Source organism: Oryctolagus cuniculus, chromosome 20, assembly GCF_051225735.1.
Source record: "Oryctolagus cuniculus isolate XC-2025 breed Fujian yellow rabbit chromosome 20, ASM5122573v1, whole genome shotgun sequence".
NCBI lineage: Eukaryota > Metazoa > Chordata > Mammalia > Lagomorpha > Leporidae > Oryctolagus > Oryctolagus cuniculus.
The window spans coordinates 10,779,378-10,797,192 of record NC_142886.1 but is presented as its reverse complement, the minus strand read 5'-3'; the positions used below and the strand labels follow the sequence as shown (position 1 = coordinate 10,797,192).

The 17,815-nt window shown below is 47.8% G+C and overlaps 1 protein-coding gene across 8 annotated transcripts in view; it reads left to right on the top strand.

Moving 5' to 3' along the window:
- Positions 1-17,815, top strand: part of SYNE2 (spectrin repeat containing nuclear envelope protein 2) — a 392,381-nt gene that overhangs the window by 165,631 nt on the left and 208,935 nt on the right. For 7 of the 8 annotated variants that reach the window (XM_051826401.3, XM_051826405.3, XM_051826402.3 and 4 more), the window contains 9 exons: positions 3,471-3,572; positions 5,210-5,410; positions 6,831-7,002; positions 9,500-9,612; positions 10,686-10,888; positions 12,166-12,285; positions 12,380-12,671; positions 16,118-16,269; positions 17,127-17,436. In XM_051826401.3, coding sequence (XP_051682361.3) covers positions 3,471-3,572; positions 5,210-5,410; positions 6,831-7,002; positions 9,500-9,612; positions 10,686-10,888; positions 12,166-12,285; positions 12,380-12,671; positions 16,118-16,269; positions 17,127-17,436 — 1,665 coding nt within the window. The remainder of the gene's footprint in view (positions 1-3,470; positions 3,573-5,209; positions 5,411-6,830; positions 7,003-9,499; positions 9,613-10,685; positions 10,889-12,165; positions 12,286-12,379; positions 12,672-16,117; positions 16,270-17,126; positions 17,437-17,815) is intronic. The other variant, XM_051826403.3, reaches the window with a different exon arrangement.

The following is a 17,815-nucleotide window of genomic DNA, read 5'->3' as shown; positions in this document are numbered from 1 at the left end:
TAGAAGATGGCCCAAGTGCAAGGGCCCTGCACCCATGTGGGAGACCCGGAAGAAGCTCCTGGCTCCAGGCTCTGCCCTGGCCCAGCTCCCATCATTGTGGTCATTTGGGGAGTGAACCAGTGGGTGGAAGATCTCCCTCCCTTTCTCTCTCTCTCCTTCCCCCCCCCAACTCTGCCTTTCAAAAAATAAATAAAATCTTTAAAAAATAATAAAAAAAATAAAATCTTTAAGAAAGATTCAGAATTTCTATCAGAAGTCCCCATAAGATACATCATTGTCCCCTTGTGGTCAGTCTATAGGCTGCAAGGGAGGAAAACTTTTCCTTTCAGAGCCAAAAAGGGACGCAGCACAACCTCCCAGAGGAGGTGGAGGAGTGGCTGTGGAACCCCCAACACCAGATGCACAGAAAGCCAATCGCTGACACCGGTTGGTGGAAGGAAGTGGGTGTTTTATTTACAAAGCACAGAGCAAGAGCGAGTGGTTAAGGGTAAAATGTTTTTTTCTTTAAAGATGTATTTTATTAATATGAGAGTTACAGAGGGAGAGGTCTTCCTTCCAGTGGCTCACTCCCCAAATGTCTGCAATGGCAGGAGCGGGGCTGATCTGAAGCCAGGAGCCAGGAGCTTCTTCTGGGTCTCCCACGTGGGTGCAGGGGCCCAAGGACTTGGGCATCTTCCACTGCTTTCCTAGGTATGTTAGCAGGGAGCTTGATCAGAAGTGGAGCAACCGGGACTCAAACCAGTGCCCATATGGGAAGCCGGTGCTGCAGGCGGTGGCTTAACCAGCTATGCCACAGCACCAGTCCCCATCATCAGGAGAAGAAATGACTCCTTGAATCTCATAGGGCCACCACCACTCCCTCAATTCAGTGAATTCCTTTTGGTGAGTGGTTAATCCTGAAGGACAAGTAAGGATACGTCGGGCTAAGGGGGACAGAGGCCAGGCTGGGTCTTGCTTCTACGTTAGGGACACATATAGAGTGGATCAGTCTCGATAGTATATATTCTGTGCCAGCAAATTCTTCTGCTCAGTCTTACTGTTGTAGCAAGAAAATAGTGATGGGAAATAGATAAATGCTTGGAAGTAGCTATGTTCAATAAAACTTTATTTACAAAAACAGGCTTTTGCCATAGATTGCTTGCTTGTAATCTAGACCATGAATAGGGGCACCTTTCTTCATTATTTGAACTAAACAGTCCTTCAAAAAGATTAGAAAGAACAGAAGGTGAACACCAACATCCTTTTCTTCTTTTCTTTTTTTTTTAAAGATTTATTTATTTATTTGAAAGAGTTACACAGAGAGAGAAGGAGAGACAGAGAGAGAGAGAGAGATTCCATCTGCTGGTTCACTCCCCAATTGGCCGCAACAGCCAGAGCTGTGCTGATCTGAAGCCAGGAGCCAGGAGCTTCTTCCGGGTCTCCCACGCAGGTGCAGGGGCCCGAGGACTTGGGCCATCTTCCGCTGCTTTCCCAGGCCATAGCAGAGAGCCAGATTGGAAGTGGAGCAGCCAGGTCTCGAACTGGTGCCCACATGGGATGCCGCCACTGCTGGTGGCAATTTTACCATCTATGCCACAGCGCCACCCCTCCTTTTTTTTTTTTTTTTTTTTTTTTTGGAGAGCTCTTACCCACTGATTCACTTCCAGATGCCCTCGGCAGCAGTGGATGGGTCCTGGGAGCCGGGAACTCAATGTGATCTGCTAGGCTGTGGCAGGAGCTCGGTCACGTGAGCTGTCCCTGCTGCCTCCCAGGATCTGCGTTCACAGGGAGCTGGAGTCAGGAGCAGGCATTCTCAGACAGCTGTGGCCTTGGCTCCCAGGCCAAGCACCTGCCGCCAACATCTTGTAAAGATAATGTCGTCCGATTTGGGGGAAAAGAAGTTCTCTCTTTAACTCCTGGAAGAATTCTTTTTAATTGCTTGTTTGTTTATATGTTTTTAGCTCGAGTCATATTAAATCAGTTCTCAAATGTTGGCAATTGTATGTGACTCCATGTAGCATAAAAATGCGTATATGTGCTTGCAGTTAATGCTTCAGGTCTCATTCTGTTTGTCTCTAATTCTTGCTAGTTTGGTTCACCTTTAATATTCAAATTTGTGCATTTGGAAAAAGGTTTTAAAATGGATGTACAGTCTAGTTTCCTGGATGTATTATGATAGTTATGAAGTCAAACTGGGAGAGTCCTCTAAATTTGTCTTGAACTGTAGGTAGTTTCAAAATCTGACGTCAGATTCCTGCGCTTGTCAGCCTGAGGGCCAGAGTCCCCGAACTCGTGTCTGTGCTGTGTGTGCATGCGTGCATACACCTGTACCTCATGTCTATCAGGGTAAAAGCTCTTAGAAAAATGGAATTAAAACTATGAGTTTATTTTGATCCAAAAATTTTTTGAAATCCCTATGTAGCTTTTTCATCATATGCGTTTTCCACATATTATGAAAAACATTTTTTTTGCACAAAGTAAACTCTTACTTTTCATTCCATTTTCCAGGCCAGACAGTGGGTGCAGTTGTTAAGGTGCTGCCTAGTGGGGTTTGGGGGTAAGGCTGCTTGGGACATCTGGGTTTGAGTCCCAGCTCCACTCCCAAGTCCAGCTTCCTGCTAATAACATTGCGAGTGTGTGTGTGTGTGTGCGCGCGTGTGCACACCCTGGGAGGCTGTTGATGGCCCAAGTAATTAGGGTCCTTGCCATCAATGTGGGAGACTTGGATTGTGTTCTTGGCTTGCACGCATCTGGGGAGTGAAGCAATGGATGAAAATCTCTGTGCCCATCCATCTGTCTGTCTCAAGTTTCTTATGAAAAATTCTGTTTTCCAAAGCTTATGTCCGGGTATTCATAGACATGGAGCCTTGTACCTGTCTATTATTCATCCGCGAAATTGTAACACCTTTGGCCAAGGCGTGCATCCTCGACTGCCTTAAACCAAAGCTAGAAAGTTGTACTTGGGGCCGGCACTGTGGTGCAGTGGGTTAAAGCCCTGGCCTGAAGCGCCGGCATCCCATATGGGCACCGGTTCAAGTCTCAGCTGCTCCTCTTCCCATCCAGCTCTCTGCTATGGCCTGGGAAAGCAGTGGAAGATGGCCCAAGTCTTTGGGCTCCTGCACCCGCATGGGAGACCTGGAAGAAGCTCCTGACTTCAGACTGGCGCAGCTCCAGCCGTTGTGGCCATCTGGGGAGTGAACCAGCGGATGGAAGACCTCTCTCTCTGTCTCTACCTCTCTCCGTAACTCTGTCTTTCAAATAAATAAAATAAAGCTTTTTTTTTTTTAAAGAAAGAAAGTTGCCCTTGGCCCTGGGATTTGCAGGAAGCCCGAAGGCACTTGGGCTTGGACCTCTAGGACTTTGTCAAAACACAAGTAATTAGTGGCAACTACAGGGCTCTCTCTTTCTGTGTATCCGCAGTGATAACCTTGGGCACCAGAAAATAAAACATGAACTAGGAAGATAATTTCTTTTAAAATCATGTGTTTTAGGAAGAGTTACAAGTCCACGAGCAGAAAGTTGCGGAGTTTTCCAGGAGGGTGGCTGAAATACAGTTTTTGCTGCAAAGCAGTGAAAAACCACTTGAACTCCAGGTAAGAGGGTTTTTATTTAAAATTCCAAATGACGGCTCTGTACTCACGTGCCCTCTAAAGCAACGCTCACAAACCACACACCTTAATCCGTAAAGGTAAAATGCAACTGGGATTATTATTTATTCAGTCCCCGTGTTGAATCCGACCAAATCTTTAACGTTTGGTGATGCTAGTTATACCTGTTCTCTCTGTAGCCTGCATACTGTTGCATTTTCTCTTTTCGCTGGCTTCACAGGGCTGTTGTGTGTGTTGGGGAGGTGGGGTGGGAATGCTGCCTGGGCGCCCACATAAAAGAGCAGTGGTGTCCTGTGTCTTGAATACGGGAGAGAGAACACGGCTTGAGGGACCCGCGGGATATTCGTTGCTAGGTGGATCAACAGGAAGATTGTCCCTGTGTGATTCCTGTTGTGTGAGGAGGGGACTTTCGGTTTTCGTCAGCGCAGGGGCTTAGTGGTTGGATATGAGATCTGCAGCCTACCAGCTTAGAGACCTGGGCAATTTATTGAGCTTTCTTAAGCCTGTCTTATCATGTGCATGGAGTGCTTACCATGATTTTGCGTCCCAAATGCTGACTTTTTTTCTGTCTGTTTTCATCTCATCTGTATGTTTTTTATTTTCCCCTTTGCGTTTTATCTCATAAGCACCACAAGATGGCACCTCAATTGCTGGGCTATTTTAGGATGAAGAATTCAAATGAATCTCTCTCTCTCTTTCTCTTTTTTTTAAAGATTTGGAGTATCTTTTTTTTTTTTTTGGCAGGTAGAGTTAGACAGTGAGAGAGAGACAGAGAGAACGGTCTTCCTTCCATTGGTTCACCCCCCAAATGACTGCTATGGCCGGCGCGCTGTGGGCAGTGCGCCGTGCCGATCCAAAGCCAGGAGCCAGGTGCTTCTCCTGGTTTCCCATGCAGGTGCAGGCGCCCAAGCACTTGGGCCATCCTCCACTGCACTCCCGGGCCACAGCAGAGAGCTGGACTGGAAGAGGAGCAACTGGGACTAGAACCTGGCGCCCATATGGGATGCCGGTGCCGCAGGCGGAGGATTAAGCAAGTGAGCCACAGCGCCGTCCCCAAACGAATCTCTTAAGCAAAGTCAGAACTTTTGTCTTTCCCTCTGCCTCTTTGTTCTCCTGGAGGCACTGTTGGAATGGTTACATCAAGCAGGTGCAGGATGGCGAGAGGAATTTAATCAGGTTGGACTGAAGCAAGCTCTGCTCATCAGTAGCAATGCCGGTGTCTTAAAGCTTGTGAGAGGCCGGCGCTGTAGTGCAGTGGGTTAAAGCCCTGGCCTGCAGTGCTTGCATCCCATATGGGCGCCGGTTCGAGTCCCGGCTGCTCCACTTCTGATCCAGCTCTCTGCTGTGGCCTGGGAAAGCAGTAGAAGATGGCCCAAGTCCTTGGGCCCCTGCACCCATGTGGAAGACCTGGAAGAAGCTTCTGGCTCCTGGCTTTGGATCGTTGCAGCTCCGGCCGTTTTGGCCATTTGGGGAGTGAACCAGTGGATGGAAGACCTCTCTCCCTCCCTCCCTCTCTCTCTTTCCCTCTCTCTGTAACTCTTTCAAATAAATAAAATAAATCTTAAAAAAAAAAGATTATGAAATACAGTCCATGCCTGTGCTCCCTGTCTTTGTCATTTCAGGTCATGGAGTCCTCTATTTTGAAGCAGATGGAACAAGTGAAACAGTGTTTAACTGGAGCTTCGAGCTGTTCTGCACTGGCAGACAACGCTGCCGAGCTGCGGGAGGATCTAGACCAGGCCAAGACCCAGATTGGGGTGACAGAGTCCCTCCTAAAAGCCCTGTCCCCTTCTGACAGCTTGGAAATCTTCACTAAGCTTGAGGTTCCCATTTACAGTCACGCTGACTTCTTAAACTTTTCTTTCGTTATTTACTTTTGTTTAGTTGAAAAGTTAAGAGATCTCTCATTGCTGATTGACTCTCCCAGGTGCCTGCATGGGCCGGGGCTGGGCCAGGCTGCAGCCAGGAGCCTGGAGCTCGTCAGGGTCTCCCATGTGGGTGGCAGGGACCCAAGTACTTGAGCCACCACCTGCTACCTCGCAGGGTGTGCATTAGCAGGTCGTCACGGTCAGAAGCTGAGCCAAGACTCAAGCCCGGGCTATATGGTGTGAGACAGGGGCATCCCTCTCTGCATCTTGACCCCCACACTTACTTTTGAGGGTTTCACCCCTTGAGGTTTGCAAAAATTTTAAGAAATTAATGAAAGTCGGGGGGGAAAGTCAAGAAAACAGTTTGTTTATATTTAGCATGTTCACCTTTGGATTTCTTTGTAGACAGTAGTTAGGTCATATTAGATTGCACTGTATTGGCTGTGTATTTACTAGCAAAGACAAAGTGAGTCCACTCAATAGAAAGTCCTCAAGGTTTTTATAAAATCATGGTGATCGATGTTTTGGATAGTTGGAGCCTGTTTTAAAACTTAACAGTAGGGGTCAGGGTTGTGGAGCAGCGGATTAAGCCGCGGCCTGCAATGCCAGCACCCGTATGAGTGGATGAAAGATCTCTTTTTCCATCTGTCCTTGTTTCTCTGTAACTCTGCCTTTCAAATAAACAAATAAATCTTTTTTTAATTTGTTTATTTGAAAGGCAGAGTGAGAGAGAGAGAGCACAAGATCTTCCATCAGCTGGTTCACTCGCCAAGTGGCCCCAACAGCTGGAGCTGGGCCCATCCGAAGCCAGGAGCTTCTTCCTAGTCTCCCACATGGGTGCAGGAGCCCAAAGACTTGGGCCATCCTCTGCTGCTTTCCCAGGCTACCAGCAGGGAGCTGTATCGAAGAGGAGCAGGCGGGACACAAACCAGTGCCCATGTGAGATACCTGTGGCTTTACTCACTATGCCACGGCACCAGCCCCAGTAAATAAATAGTTAAAGAAAAAAAGAGTTGGGGCCGGCATGTGACAGCTTCCACCTGTGGTTCCGGCATCCCATAGGGACACCAGTTCGTGTCCTGGCTGCTCCTCTTCCAATCCAGCTCTCTTCCATGGCCTGGGACAGCAGTGGAGGATGGCCCAAGTCCTTGGCACCCGTTTGGGAGACCCAGAAGTTGTTCCTGGCTCCTGGCTTCGGATCAGATCAGCTCTGACCTTTGGCAAACCATTTGGGGAGTGAACCAGCGGACGGAAGACCTCTCTCTCTCTCTCTCCCTCTCTCTGACTATAACTCTACTTCTCTAATAAATAAATAAATAAAATCTTAGAAAAGCGAAAGGACTTGATGGAGGCTGTTTGCTGTTTGGGGATTCAGGAGATCCAGCAGCAGATTCTGCAGCAGAAGCACAGTATGACTGTCCTTGAGACGCAGGTCGGCTGTATGACTCCTGAGCTCGCGGAGCTGAAAAAGCAATACGAGAGCGTCAGCGATTTGTTCACTGCCAAGAAGAGTGTTCTGCAGGATCACTTTTCCAAGTTACTGAATGGTGAGTGCTGCGTTAGTGTTTCCCTTACTCCGTCTCTGGGGAATCTCGGAGTAGGAATCTGGCCCCGTGAACACAGAGGCTTAGCTGAGCCCGACTGAGGCACCGTTTGTACAGCGGTATATGATGTTGAGGTCCATCTTTTAGGGGGAACACTTGCGATCTGTGCCTCATCAGTGACAGTTACTTCTTACAAGCCTATCAATACAGATCAATACATATCATTATAGATATGTATTTCATGGAAGAAAATCTCTGAGTTCCTGCATTTCACCTGCTCGCTGAGGTCGTTGGCTCCGGGGAGGCTGCCTCTGAAGCCGTCTCTGGGTGGCCTGTGGGCTTAGGAAGGGGGTTTGATGTAGGAAACACACCAGGATTTGGTACGATGCTTTGTTAGCCCTGGAAATTGGGTTTTGAAGTTAATGATCTCATTAGTCCCATGGCCTGGGGAAGCGTTACAAAATCTTGCACCAAAAAAAGAAAATTTAAATGTTTACCATCAAGTTTTATTGCAGCACAGCATACGTATAAGTGGCCCTTTCTCTTTTACTGGCACTAGGTGGATGGTGTAGTGAGCTTCCCCAGGGGGCGCACCTGTGTCACTGGAGCAGAACATGAGCAGTGATCCACAGGGTCCTGCCTCACCCCTTCCACTCACTCCCCTGCCCCCAGCGTAGCCACCACCCGCCCCTAGAATGTCACTGATGAGTTTTGGATTCTTTTGAACTCTAGGTAGATAGAATTGTGTCGTGTGCTCTGCTTTATTTCTTTTGCTTAGCGTTATCTTTATGATGTCTGTCTATGTATTTCCATGCATCATTAGGCTAGATTGCTTATTATTGTTGTGTAGTGTTAAGTTGTAGAGTTATTGTATAATTTCTTCATTTCATGGTAAATGGATTTTGGAACTTCTGTTTCAGGGTTATTATGACAGCATTGTCTTTCATCTTCAACAAGTTCATGGAAAATGTACATTATGTCATGCTTGGATTTCTGATTTTTTAAAAAAGATTTATAGGCCGGTGCTGTGGCTCAATAGGCTAATCCTCTGCCTGCGGCGCCGGCACACCCGGTTCTAGTCCTGGTCGGGGCGCTGGATTCTGTCCCGGTTGCCCCTCTTCCAGGCCAGCTCTCTGCTATGGCCCAGGAGTGCAGTGGAGGATGGCCCAAGTGCTTGGGCCCTGCACCCCATGGAAGACCAGGAACGAGACCTGGCTCCTGGCTTCGGATCAGCACGATGTGCCGGTCGCAGCACGCCAGCCATGGTGGCCATTGGAGAGTGAACCAACGGCAAAAGGAAGACCTTTCTCTGTCTCTCACTCTCTCTCTCACTGTGCACTCTGCCTGTTAAAAATAAAATAATAATAACAATAATAATAAAAAATAAAAAAAGATTTATTTATTCATTTGAAAGTCAGAGTTACAGAGAGAGAAGGAGTGGCAGAGAGAGAGAGAGAGGTCTTCCATCTGCTGGTTCATTCTCCAGTTGGCCACCACAGTTGGAGCTGCGCTGATCTGAAGCCAGGAGCCAGGAGCTTCTTCTGGGTCTTCCCAACAGGTGCAGGGGCCCAAGGACTTGGGCCATCCTCTACTGCTTTCCCAGGCCGTAGCAGAGAGCTGGATCAGAAGTGGAGCAGCCGGGACTCGAACCAGCGTCCATATGGGATGTCGGCATTGCAGGCGGTGGCTTTACCTGCTGCACCACAGCGCCGGCCCCGATTTCTGATGTTTTTAACACTAAAATAAACTCTAAAAATTATTTGTTTGTTTGAGAGGGAGAGAAAGAGGGAGTGCTAGTCTGTTCCTATCTACTGGTTCATTCCTCAAATGTCCACAATGGTCAGGACTGGGCCAGGCCAATGCCTGGAGCTGGTCACTCCATCCAGGTCTCCCACGTGGGTGGCAGGGACCCAGGTCTTTGAGTCATCCCCACTGCTTCCTGGGGTGCACATTAGCAAGAAGCTAGAATCAGCTTCAGAGCCCAGGACTCAAATCCAGACGTGGTGATGCGGGACATGGACATCTCAAGTGGTGGCTTACTCTATGCCAAGCGCCCACCCCTAAACATATCTTTGCATTCCACTTTTGCATGAACCTTTTGAAGTCTCCTGTATAAGCATTTGCATTGGGAACAGCCTGCTTTGGACAGGGAGTATTTTCTCCCTTGTCTCTAAAGCTGAGTCGTAGCTTATTAACAGTTGTTCTGATTTCCATTTGTTCTTCTGCTGGAGATGGTAAAGGTGTGAAAAGACCATATCTCAAAATCTGAGAACTTCTCTGCCTGGGAAGGAGTTTGTGCTGCGTCAGCCCAGGGGCTGGGAGTCAAGACCTAGGCCCTGTCGGGTTCAGCCTGGTGAAGGCACAGCGGTGGCTTTGAGGTCCCTTGACATGACAGAAGATGTGGAGAGGCAAAGAGGACCACAAATCTCTCAGTGTACACAGGTCTATGAAGTCCTGCTTGGATAAAAAGCTCTTTTTTTCCTCCCTCCTTCTCCTGCAGATCAATGCAAGAACTTCAACGACTGGTTCAGCAACGTTAAAATGAACCTCAAGGAGTGTTTCGAGTCATCAGAAACCAAAAAGAATGTGGAACAAAAGCTACAAAAACTTTCTGTAAGATATTTATGTAAATCTTAAAGTTGATGGAAAATAAAATTTAGCAACTATATTTAAGTAGATTGGGTACTGAGCCTTTGACTCACTATTTCTGTCCATAAAAATTAGTATTTCCAAATCACCTGGCTTTTTTTTCTAAATACCTTGGAATTCTATGATTACTAGTTTAACAGATTCCTTGCTCACGATTATTCTAAGATGCTGTTCAATTTTGTGTTCACTGTAAAGTTAGCTGTTAAAGTCATATTTGATAAAGACTCTACCTAATTTAGGCCCTAAGTAGCCTTTACTTTCTTGAGAAAGGCCTCTTGACTTTTTCTGAGTGTTTTTCCAGTCATCCTCATTTTAAAACTTGCATTTGAACTTCAATACTCTGCTGGTTGGAGTGTGTGGAGGGGAGCCTGAACTAATAGTGCCCGGGGCATTTAAAATGCCGGTGGCATCGTCCAGTCGTGGTCACTGCAGATTGGATTATCTACTACTTCAGAGTTCTGGCGATAAGTCATGCTCCAAAGCTTGTCAATGCTCTGAATGTTCTCTGTGTAATTCCTTGCTTTGCTGGTAGTATTCTTTATTGATAGAATCACCTCTCTCTCTCTGTCTCTATCTCTCTCTGTCTCTGTCTCTCTTTCCCTCTCTGATTTTGCCATTCATTTCACCTACTGAATGACCCTCAGTCATTGATGCCAAAACCTGGAAACACAAACAATGAAATAAATTCTGATCCGGGCCAAAGTTCATGGAGCAAGGTCTGTTTAGTCTTACATATTGATTGCCAGGAAGGAGCCATTGTTTAGGAGAAGCTAAGCAGAGCCAGGGCGGAGAAATCTCTTTCCTGGTCTTGCACTAGCGGCACTGCACAAGCTGCGAGTGCCAATGTGCACACAGCTTCTAGAACTACCCCAAGTCATCCGCCTTTGGAGAAGCCGTGTCTCCCAAGCCTCTCTTGTCTAGGTGGTGAACCAGGTGGGTGCTATGTCTGTGTGCTGTTGGGAACAGTCTCACGGGGGTGGCAGAGACCACCTTTCAGCGCTGACAGGAGGTTGTAATTGGCTTTTGTCTTCCTGAAGGATTTCCTGACCCTGGAAGGAAGAAGCAGCAAAATCCAGCAGGTGGAAACAGTCGTGAGACACGTGACCAAGCATCTGCCCCACGCGCGTGTTGCAGAGCTCAACAGTTGGCTTTTGAGTCAAGAACTGGAACTGGGACAGATGGAGTCTGTGTGCCGGGCTCGAGCCAAGGAGCTGGCTGAGCTGTTGCAGCAGCTCCTGAGGTAGGAGGGAGAGGTCCTGTCTAAGTAGCGTGTTCTCAGGATATCTTCATGCGAAGGGACTCCAGAAAATGTGTGGAGCATGGAATGCAATGCTAAGTTTGTTTTGTGCAAAAAAAATTTTTTTTGAAATCCATGCATAGTTTTTCCTGATCTACTTCTCGAAGTGCCCTCAGCCATACTCTGCCTCTGCACAGCGTGGGCTAGGATGGATGATACCCGCAAGTTTCACAGATAAAATAGGCCCGGGTGTTCCTTAGGTGACTGCAGGATATAGGTTCCGGGAGCCCCAAAGCTCATATTATTTATTCCAGAGTGCAAAGGGCACTGACGTCCCTTATATAAAATGCCTTTGTATTCTCCTGCGACCTACACATATGCTCCCAAGTACTTCGGCACCTGATGCAATAGAAATGCATTGTAAATGTGGGTCAGCCTGTATTGTTGGGGGACAGTGACAAGGAGGAAAGGTCTCTACATGTTCCATACAGGTGCAGTTTTTCCCCTAGAATATTTCTAGTCCCTGATTAGTTGAATGCACAGATTCAGAGCCTATAGCTATGGAGGGCCTACATATTTTTATTTATTTATTTATTTAGTTTTAAAGATTTATTTATTGAAAGTCAGAGTTACACAGAGAGAGAAGGAGAGGCAGAGAGAGAGAGAGAGAGAGAGAGAGAGGTTTTCCATCTGCTGGTTCACTCCTGAAATGACTGCAGCAGCCAGAGCTGAGCCGATCCGAAGCCAGGAGCCAGGAGCTTCTTCCGGGTCTCTCACGTGGGTGCAGGGGCCCATGGACTTGGGCCCTCTTGTAGTGCTTTCCCAGGCCATATCAGAGAGCTGGATCAGAAGTGGAGCAGCTGGGACTTGAACCGGTGTCCATATGGGATGCCATCACTGCGGGTGGCAGCTTTACCCCACTGTGCCACAGCGCTGGTCCCATATTTTTAAATCTGGTTTTAGGCCTAGGATTATAAAAGATGGGAGAATCTTTCAAATTATCTAATATGGCAAAGGGTTGGGGCAGCATCCAAACATGTTTTCTATTTTTTTGCTGTTCCTTATGATACATTCATATGGCTCATTGCTTTAATAGAATTCCTCTCTAAAAAAATTCAATTATTATTCAGATTTCGATACATTACAAGTTAAAATTTCTCTGAAAAAGAGCAGTACAGAAAAAACCTGGCTCACTCACAAAGTTTTTGCCATCTCTGTCTTTGATATAAATAAGCGCACTCTTCTTATTTTGTATTCTTATTTGTGGAACGTTCTTGTAGACTCCAAGATGACCACAGAAATCTTAGTAAATGGTTGACTAATCAAGAAGATAAGTGGAAAGAAATGCAAGAATCGGGAGAGAAAGCTGAGCTGTTTTGCCAAGCTTTGGCTAGAAAGAGGTATGGCTGATCTTGCGTGAAATACACCCCCAGGAATACGATTTCTCCCGTGGTATAGTGTCTCCTATAAACTTCCAACGTTTGGAATTCACAGGGAACAATTCGAATCTATGGCCCAATTGAACAACTCATTGAAGGAACAGGGGCTGACCGAGGAAGAAGACATAATAATGGAATCAGCACGTTTGATTGACAAATACCAGGCATTATTGAGACAAGGACGTGGAATTGAGGAAGAGGCCCAGTTAGCACCTGCTGAGGACCAGGGTTTTAATGATCTTGCACACGATGTAATTCACTGGATAAAGGAGATTAAAGAATCGCTTATGGCTTTGAATTCATCGGAAGGCAAAATGCCGCTGGAGGAGAGGATCCGAAAGATAAAGGTATAACCTTGGAAACGAGATGTCAGGGGGCAGAGTGAACTGTAATTTGGAACACAGTTAGAAGAAAACTACACTGATTTGTTTCTTAATGGGAAGTATGGTTGGTGTGAATTGGCTGAAGCCATTTAGATCACAGGGCTGTGATAGAGTTAACGTGGTTTTCAGTGCTTCCGAAGGAGGAAGCGTAAGTCCTGTCTTCCTGCCTAAGTGTTTGCATTTTTTACTGGGTACAGAAGCAAAGGCAGCAAATCAGAGCTGCAGGAAGTGCGAGTTTTTAGGATATTAAAAGAACACAGAGGTACTTCAAAAAGTTCACTTAACAGTGGAGTTAAAAGATGAGTTTGTTCTAGGGCAAAATAATTTTTTTAAACATTTACTTATTTGAAATATAGGGCAAACAGAGAGGAGAGAGAGAGAGAGCTTTTTTTTTTATTTTTTTATTTTTATTTATTTATTTTTTTTTAATTTTTGACAGGCAGAGTGGACAGTGAGAGAGAGAGACAGAGAGAGAAAGGTCTTCCTTTTGCCGTTGGTTCACCCTCCAATGGCTGCCGCTGCAGCCGGCGCACCGTGCTGATCCGATGGCAGGAGCCAGGATCCAGGTGCTTTTCCTGGTCTCCCATGGGGTGCAGGGCCCAAGCACCTGAGCCATCCTCCACTGCACTCCCTGGCCATAGCAGAGAGCTGGCCTGGAAGAGGGGCAACCGGGACAGAATCCGGCGCCCCGACCGGGGCTAGAACCCGGTGTGCCGGCGCCGCAAGGTGGAGGATTAGCCTATTGAGCCACGGCGCCGGCCAAGAGAGAGAGCTTTTTAAAAGATTTATTTTGCGGCCGGCGCCGTGGCTCAATAGGCTAATCCTCTGCCTTGCGGCGCCAGCACACCGGGTTCTAGTCCCAGTCAGGGCGCCAGATTCTGTCCCGGTTGCCCTTCTTCCAGGCCAGCTCTCTGCTATGGCCCAGGAGTGCAGTGGAGGATGGCCCAAGTGCTTGGGCCCTGCATCCCATGGGAGACCAGGAGAAGCACCTGGCTCCTGCCATCAGATCAGCGCAGTGCACCAGCCAGCCGCGGCGGCCACTGGAGGGTGAACCAACGGCAAAAGGAAGACCTTTCTCTCTGTCTCTCTCTCTCACTGTCCACTCTGCCTGTCAAAAAATAAAAATAAAATAAAATAAATAAATAAAAAAGATTTATTTTACTTTTTGAAAGGCAGCGTAATAGGGAGAAAGACAAAGAGACAGAAAGAGAGAATCTTTTATCCACCGGTTCACTCACCGAATGGCTGCAAATGGCCAGAGCTGGGCCAGACTGGAACCAGGAATCCAGAACACCTTTCAGGTCTCCCACGTGAGTGGCAGACGCCCATGGACTTGAGCCATCTTGCACTGCATTCCCAGGTGCATTTAGCAGGCAGTGGGTTCAGAAGCGGAGCAGCCAGGACTCAACCAGCACTCCAGTATGGGATGTGGGCATCAGAGGCGGAGGCTTATCCCACTCTCCCATAGCGCTGATCCCTGGTACAAAACATGCTGAAATCCCTATATAGTGTTTTCATAATACGCGTTTTCCACAAACTTTTTGGACTCCCCCATCCATGTGGGGAGAGCAGAGGCCTCAGTAATTTCCAGGGCAGGGGTGGAGAGGAATTATTTGGGGGGCGTATGAGTGGTTTGTAAAAGGCGGTTGGATGCTGAGTGTGTCTAGAGGACCAGGGGGTCTCAAGCTCCCGCAAGCTCATTTTCTGTCTCAGGGGAGATCCAGTCAACTTTGCTGGTTAAAAATACAGCGGACATCACACAAAGGAGCTCCTCCTGGTGGTTCAGTCCTGGGAGAAGTGAAGTTGCGTTAGTTGAAACATTGTTAGAAGAAACTATGTGATCAGGAGTAGCAAGTTCCAAGGGTGGGCGAGATTTAGTAAGGTAGCGGAGTTGTGGGGGATTATGTCCAAAAGTTTCCCCAGAGAAGGCGAAACTTGAGTAGCATTTCCAGGCAGGGAAGAGGCGTGGTTATCAGAGCTAGGGAGAGAAAGAGAACAGGGAGCAGGACTTAATTATGTCAGGTGGAAAGGCGAGAGGTAGCAGGAGGGACCCTGTGTTTGCTTGCGGGAAGCCCTAGATCTGATGTTGGGTGTATGAAAATGTCTTGAGGTTGTTAGCCTAACTCTCCATCTGTAAATCATTGAGTAGAGGGGTGGTATTTAGCCCGCTTCTCGTGTTGGAGTGTGTGGGCTCAGTGCTCAGCTCTGGCTCCTGACTCCAGCTTCCTGCTATGGCAGACGCCGGGAGGCAGCAGTGATGGCTCCAGCAATCAGGTTCCTGCGCCCACGTGGGAGACCTGTGCTGGTTCCGAGCTCCTGGACCACTGAGGGCAACTGGGGAATGAGTGAATGGGAGCTCTCTTCCTCGCTGTCTCCCTGCCTCTCCAAATAAAATCAAACGAAATAATAGAAAGGAGGATTTCCCAGGGCTTTTTTTTAAAGATTTATTTATTTATATGAAAGTCAGAGTTACGCAGAGTGAGGAGAGGCAGAGAGAGATAGAGAGGTCTTCCATCTGCTGGTTCACTCTCCAAGTGGCCGCAGCCACCAGAGCTGCACCGATCCGAAGCCAGGAGCCAGGAGCTTCTTCCAGGTCTCCCATGTGGGCGCAGGGACCCAAGAACTTGGGCCATCCTCCACTAATTTCCCAGGCCATAGCAGAGAGCTGGATTGGAAGTGGAGCAGCCGGGACTTGAACCGGTGCCCATATGGGATGCCAGCACTGCAGGTGGCGGCTTTACCTGCTACTCCACAGCGCTGGCCCCTCCAGGGATGTTGTTGTTGTTGTTGTTTTTTAAAATCCAGATAATAAAAAGAAGGAACTTGAAAATCAAGAAGAGAGTATGGAAGTAATCAGCTCAGACCAACATACTGACGTATTGAGAACCATTGCTATGTGGCATGAAAGGGGCTATCTTCGTCTTTGGGGCAGACTTCAAAATGAAAAGGCGATTAGGAGGATCTCCCAGGGAGATTCACCATGATCTAAGCTACAGGAGCTCTCCCAAGCCCCTTGTATATATGTGCACCCCATGCTTCTTTACTGGATTGAACTCTTCCTAAGATATTGCGGTCGGGATTACGTAGGTCAGACCCCAATCTCACACCTACCTGTTTCCTCGCAGTGTCTGCGCCTGGTACTTCACCCTCCCAGGTCAGCAGCTGCTAGTTCTCCATGCACTGAGCTAGATGCAGGGATCTCCCACCACGGGAAGGGGCTCACACGCAGATTGAGATCATCACAGGGAAATAAAACAATGCTTCTTCATCTTGTTACAATAGCAAAGAAAGGATTATTTTGAAAGATACTCTGCCGTTAATATCCTTGTCTAAAGCTGACAGACAGAAGATACCGTATGTAATATCCCTGCATTATGAGAAGGAAATAAGATCATTTTTATTGAATCCAGGAAATCATTTTGCTAAAACCTGAAGGGGATGCCAAAATACAGACCCTCCTGAGAGAGGCTGGGAGCAGCGAGGCCCTGTCTGTCCAGGAGACCCTCGGCGACATCAGGAGCCAGTGGGACAGCACGCTGCATTTAGCCAGCACGTACCTGAGGTAAGCACTGCCTGCCCTTCTCATCTCGCTTTGGCCGCTGACGCTGTACCAGGCCCGCTGCGGCTGCCTCCTGGGCTCGGACGTGCTATCTGCTGGGGAGGAAGTTGGTACTGTCAGGGGCGTCTTGCGAGGGGACCAGCTCACCTGGCCAGATGTGAGACCACACCCGGTGCAGCTGCTGTAGCCACCTGGGGAGTTCTCGTGGACCAGTTCTCACCGGCTGTTATCCGCCCTTCAACACCACCCTTCTGTCCCAGACTCCCTCAGTGTCCACAGGGCATCATGGGAGAAATGGGAGACGACTGACTGCTGTCACATACTTATTCTGAGAGATGCTTGATTCGTTGCAGGTCTTAAAGGGCGCATTGAATTTCTGGAAAGGTGTGTTATGTTTTTCTAAGGAGACAATCAGATCAAAACTAAATGTAAGCCATGGAAGGCATATACTAAATGTACCAAATAGTTGGTAAACATACTGAATGTTTATTTTGCTTCTGTGAGAAGTTAAGTGTAGGGTAATACACTTAAGTATAATAACAATGCTGAGGACTAGTTTGAAACCCAAATTATTGAATATTCTGTGGTCAAACTACAAAACAACACAAATTGGATTTTAGTAATACTCCAAAGATGTCTACTTTGATTTAGGAGCTAGGCTGATGCTATGTAGCATGTCATACTAGTGCTGTCTGAACGCTGTTTATTATCATGGATAAGCACTTCAGAACGTTTGTGGAAATGGAATTCAAAAACAAGTGTATTCCGATGCAAACTGTCTGAAGTCCCCTTGTGCACAGCCGGTGTCCCTCCATCGCGCTCAATGTAATTTCACTGACAAACTACTTTGTGATATGCAGCCATCAAGAAATGCTTCTGCTCGAGGGAGAGAAGTACCTGCAAAGCAAGGAGGACCTGAGACTGATGCTCACGGAGCTGAGGAAGAAGCAGGAGGCGGGCTTTGCTCTGCAGCACGGCCTGCAGGAGAAGAAAGCGCAGCTGAAAATCTGTAAGAAGTTCCTGGAGAAAGCGCAGGACTTGACGTCCTTGCTGAAGGAGCTGAGAGCTCAGGGAAGCTACCTGCTGCAGTGCACCAACAACCCCAGCTTCAGCGAGGAGCCCTGGCTGGAGATAAAGCGTCTACACCAAAGTCTTCTTCAGCAGCTCCAGGTGAGAGGTCCACGCGAGGTTCTCGGGGGCTGCGCGAGCAGGCAGCATTTGCATACGGAGCTGTTTTTTGCTGCTAGTGTTGCTCTTTTGGTCAACCAAAAAGCCTGCAGAATTTAGTTTGTCCTTTTTAGGTGAACATGCAAAGGGGTTTGGGCTGGTGTTGGGGTGTAGCAGGTTGAACCACTGCCTGTGACACCAGCATCCCATGTGGGTGCTGGTTCGAGACCCGGCTGCTCCACTTCTGATCCAACTCCCTGCTAATGTGCCTGGGAAAGCAGCAGAGGATGGCCCAAGTGCTTGGGACTCTGCACCCATGTGGAAGACCTGGAAAAAGCTCATGGCTCCAGGCTTTGGCCTGGCATAGCCTTGGCCATTGTGA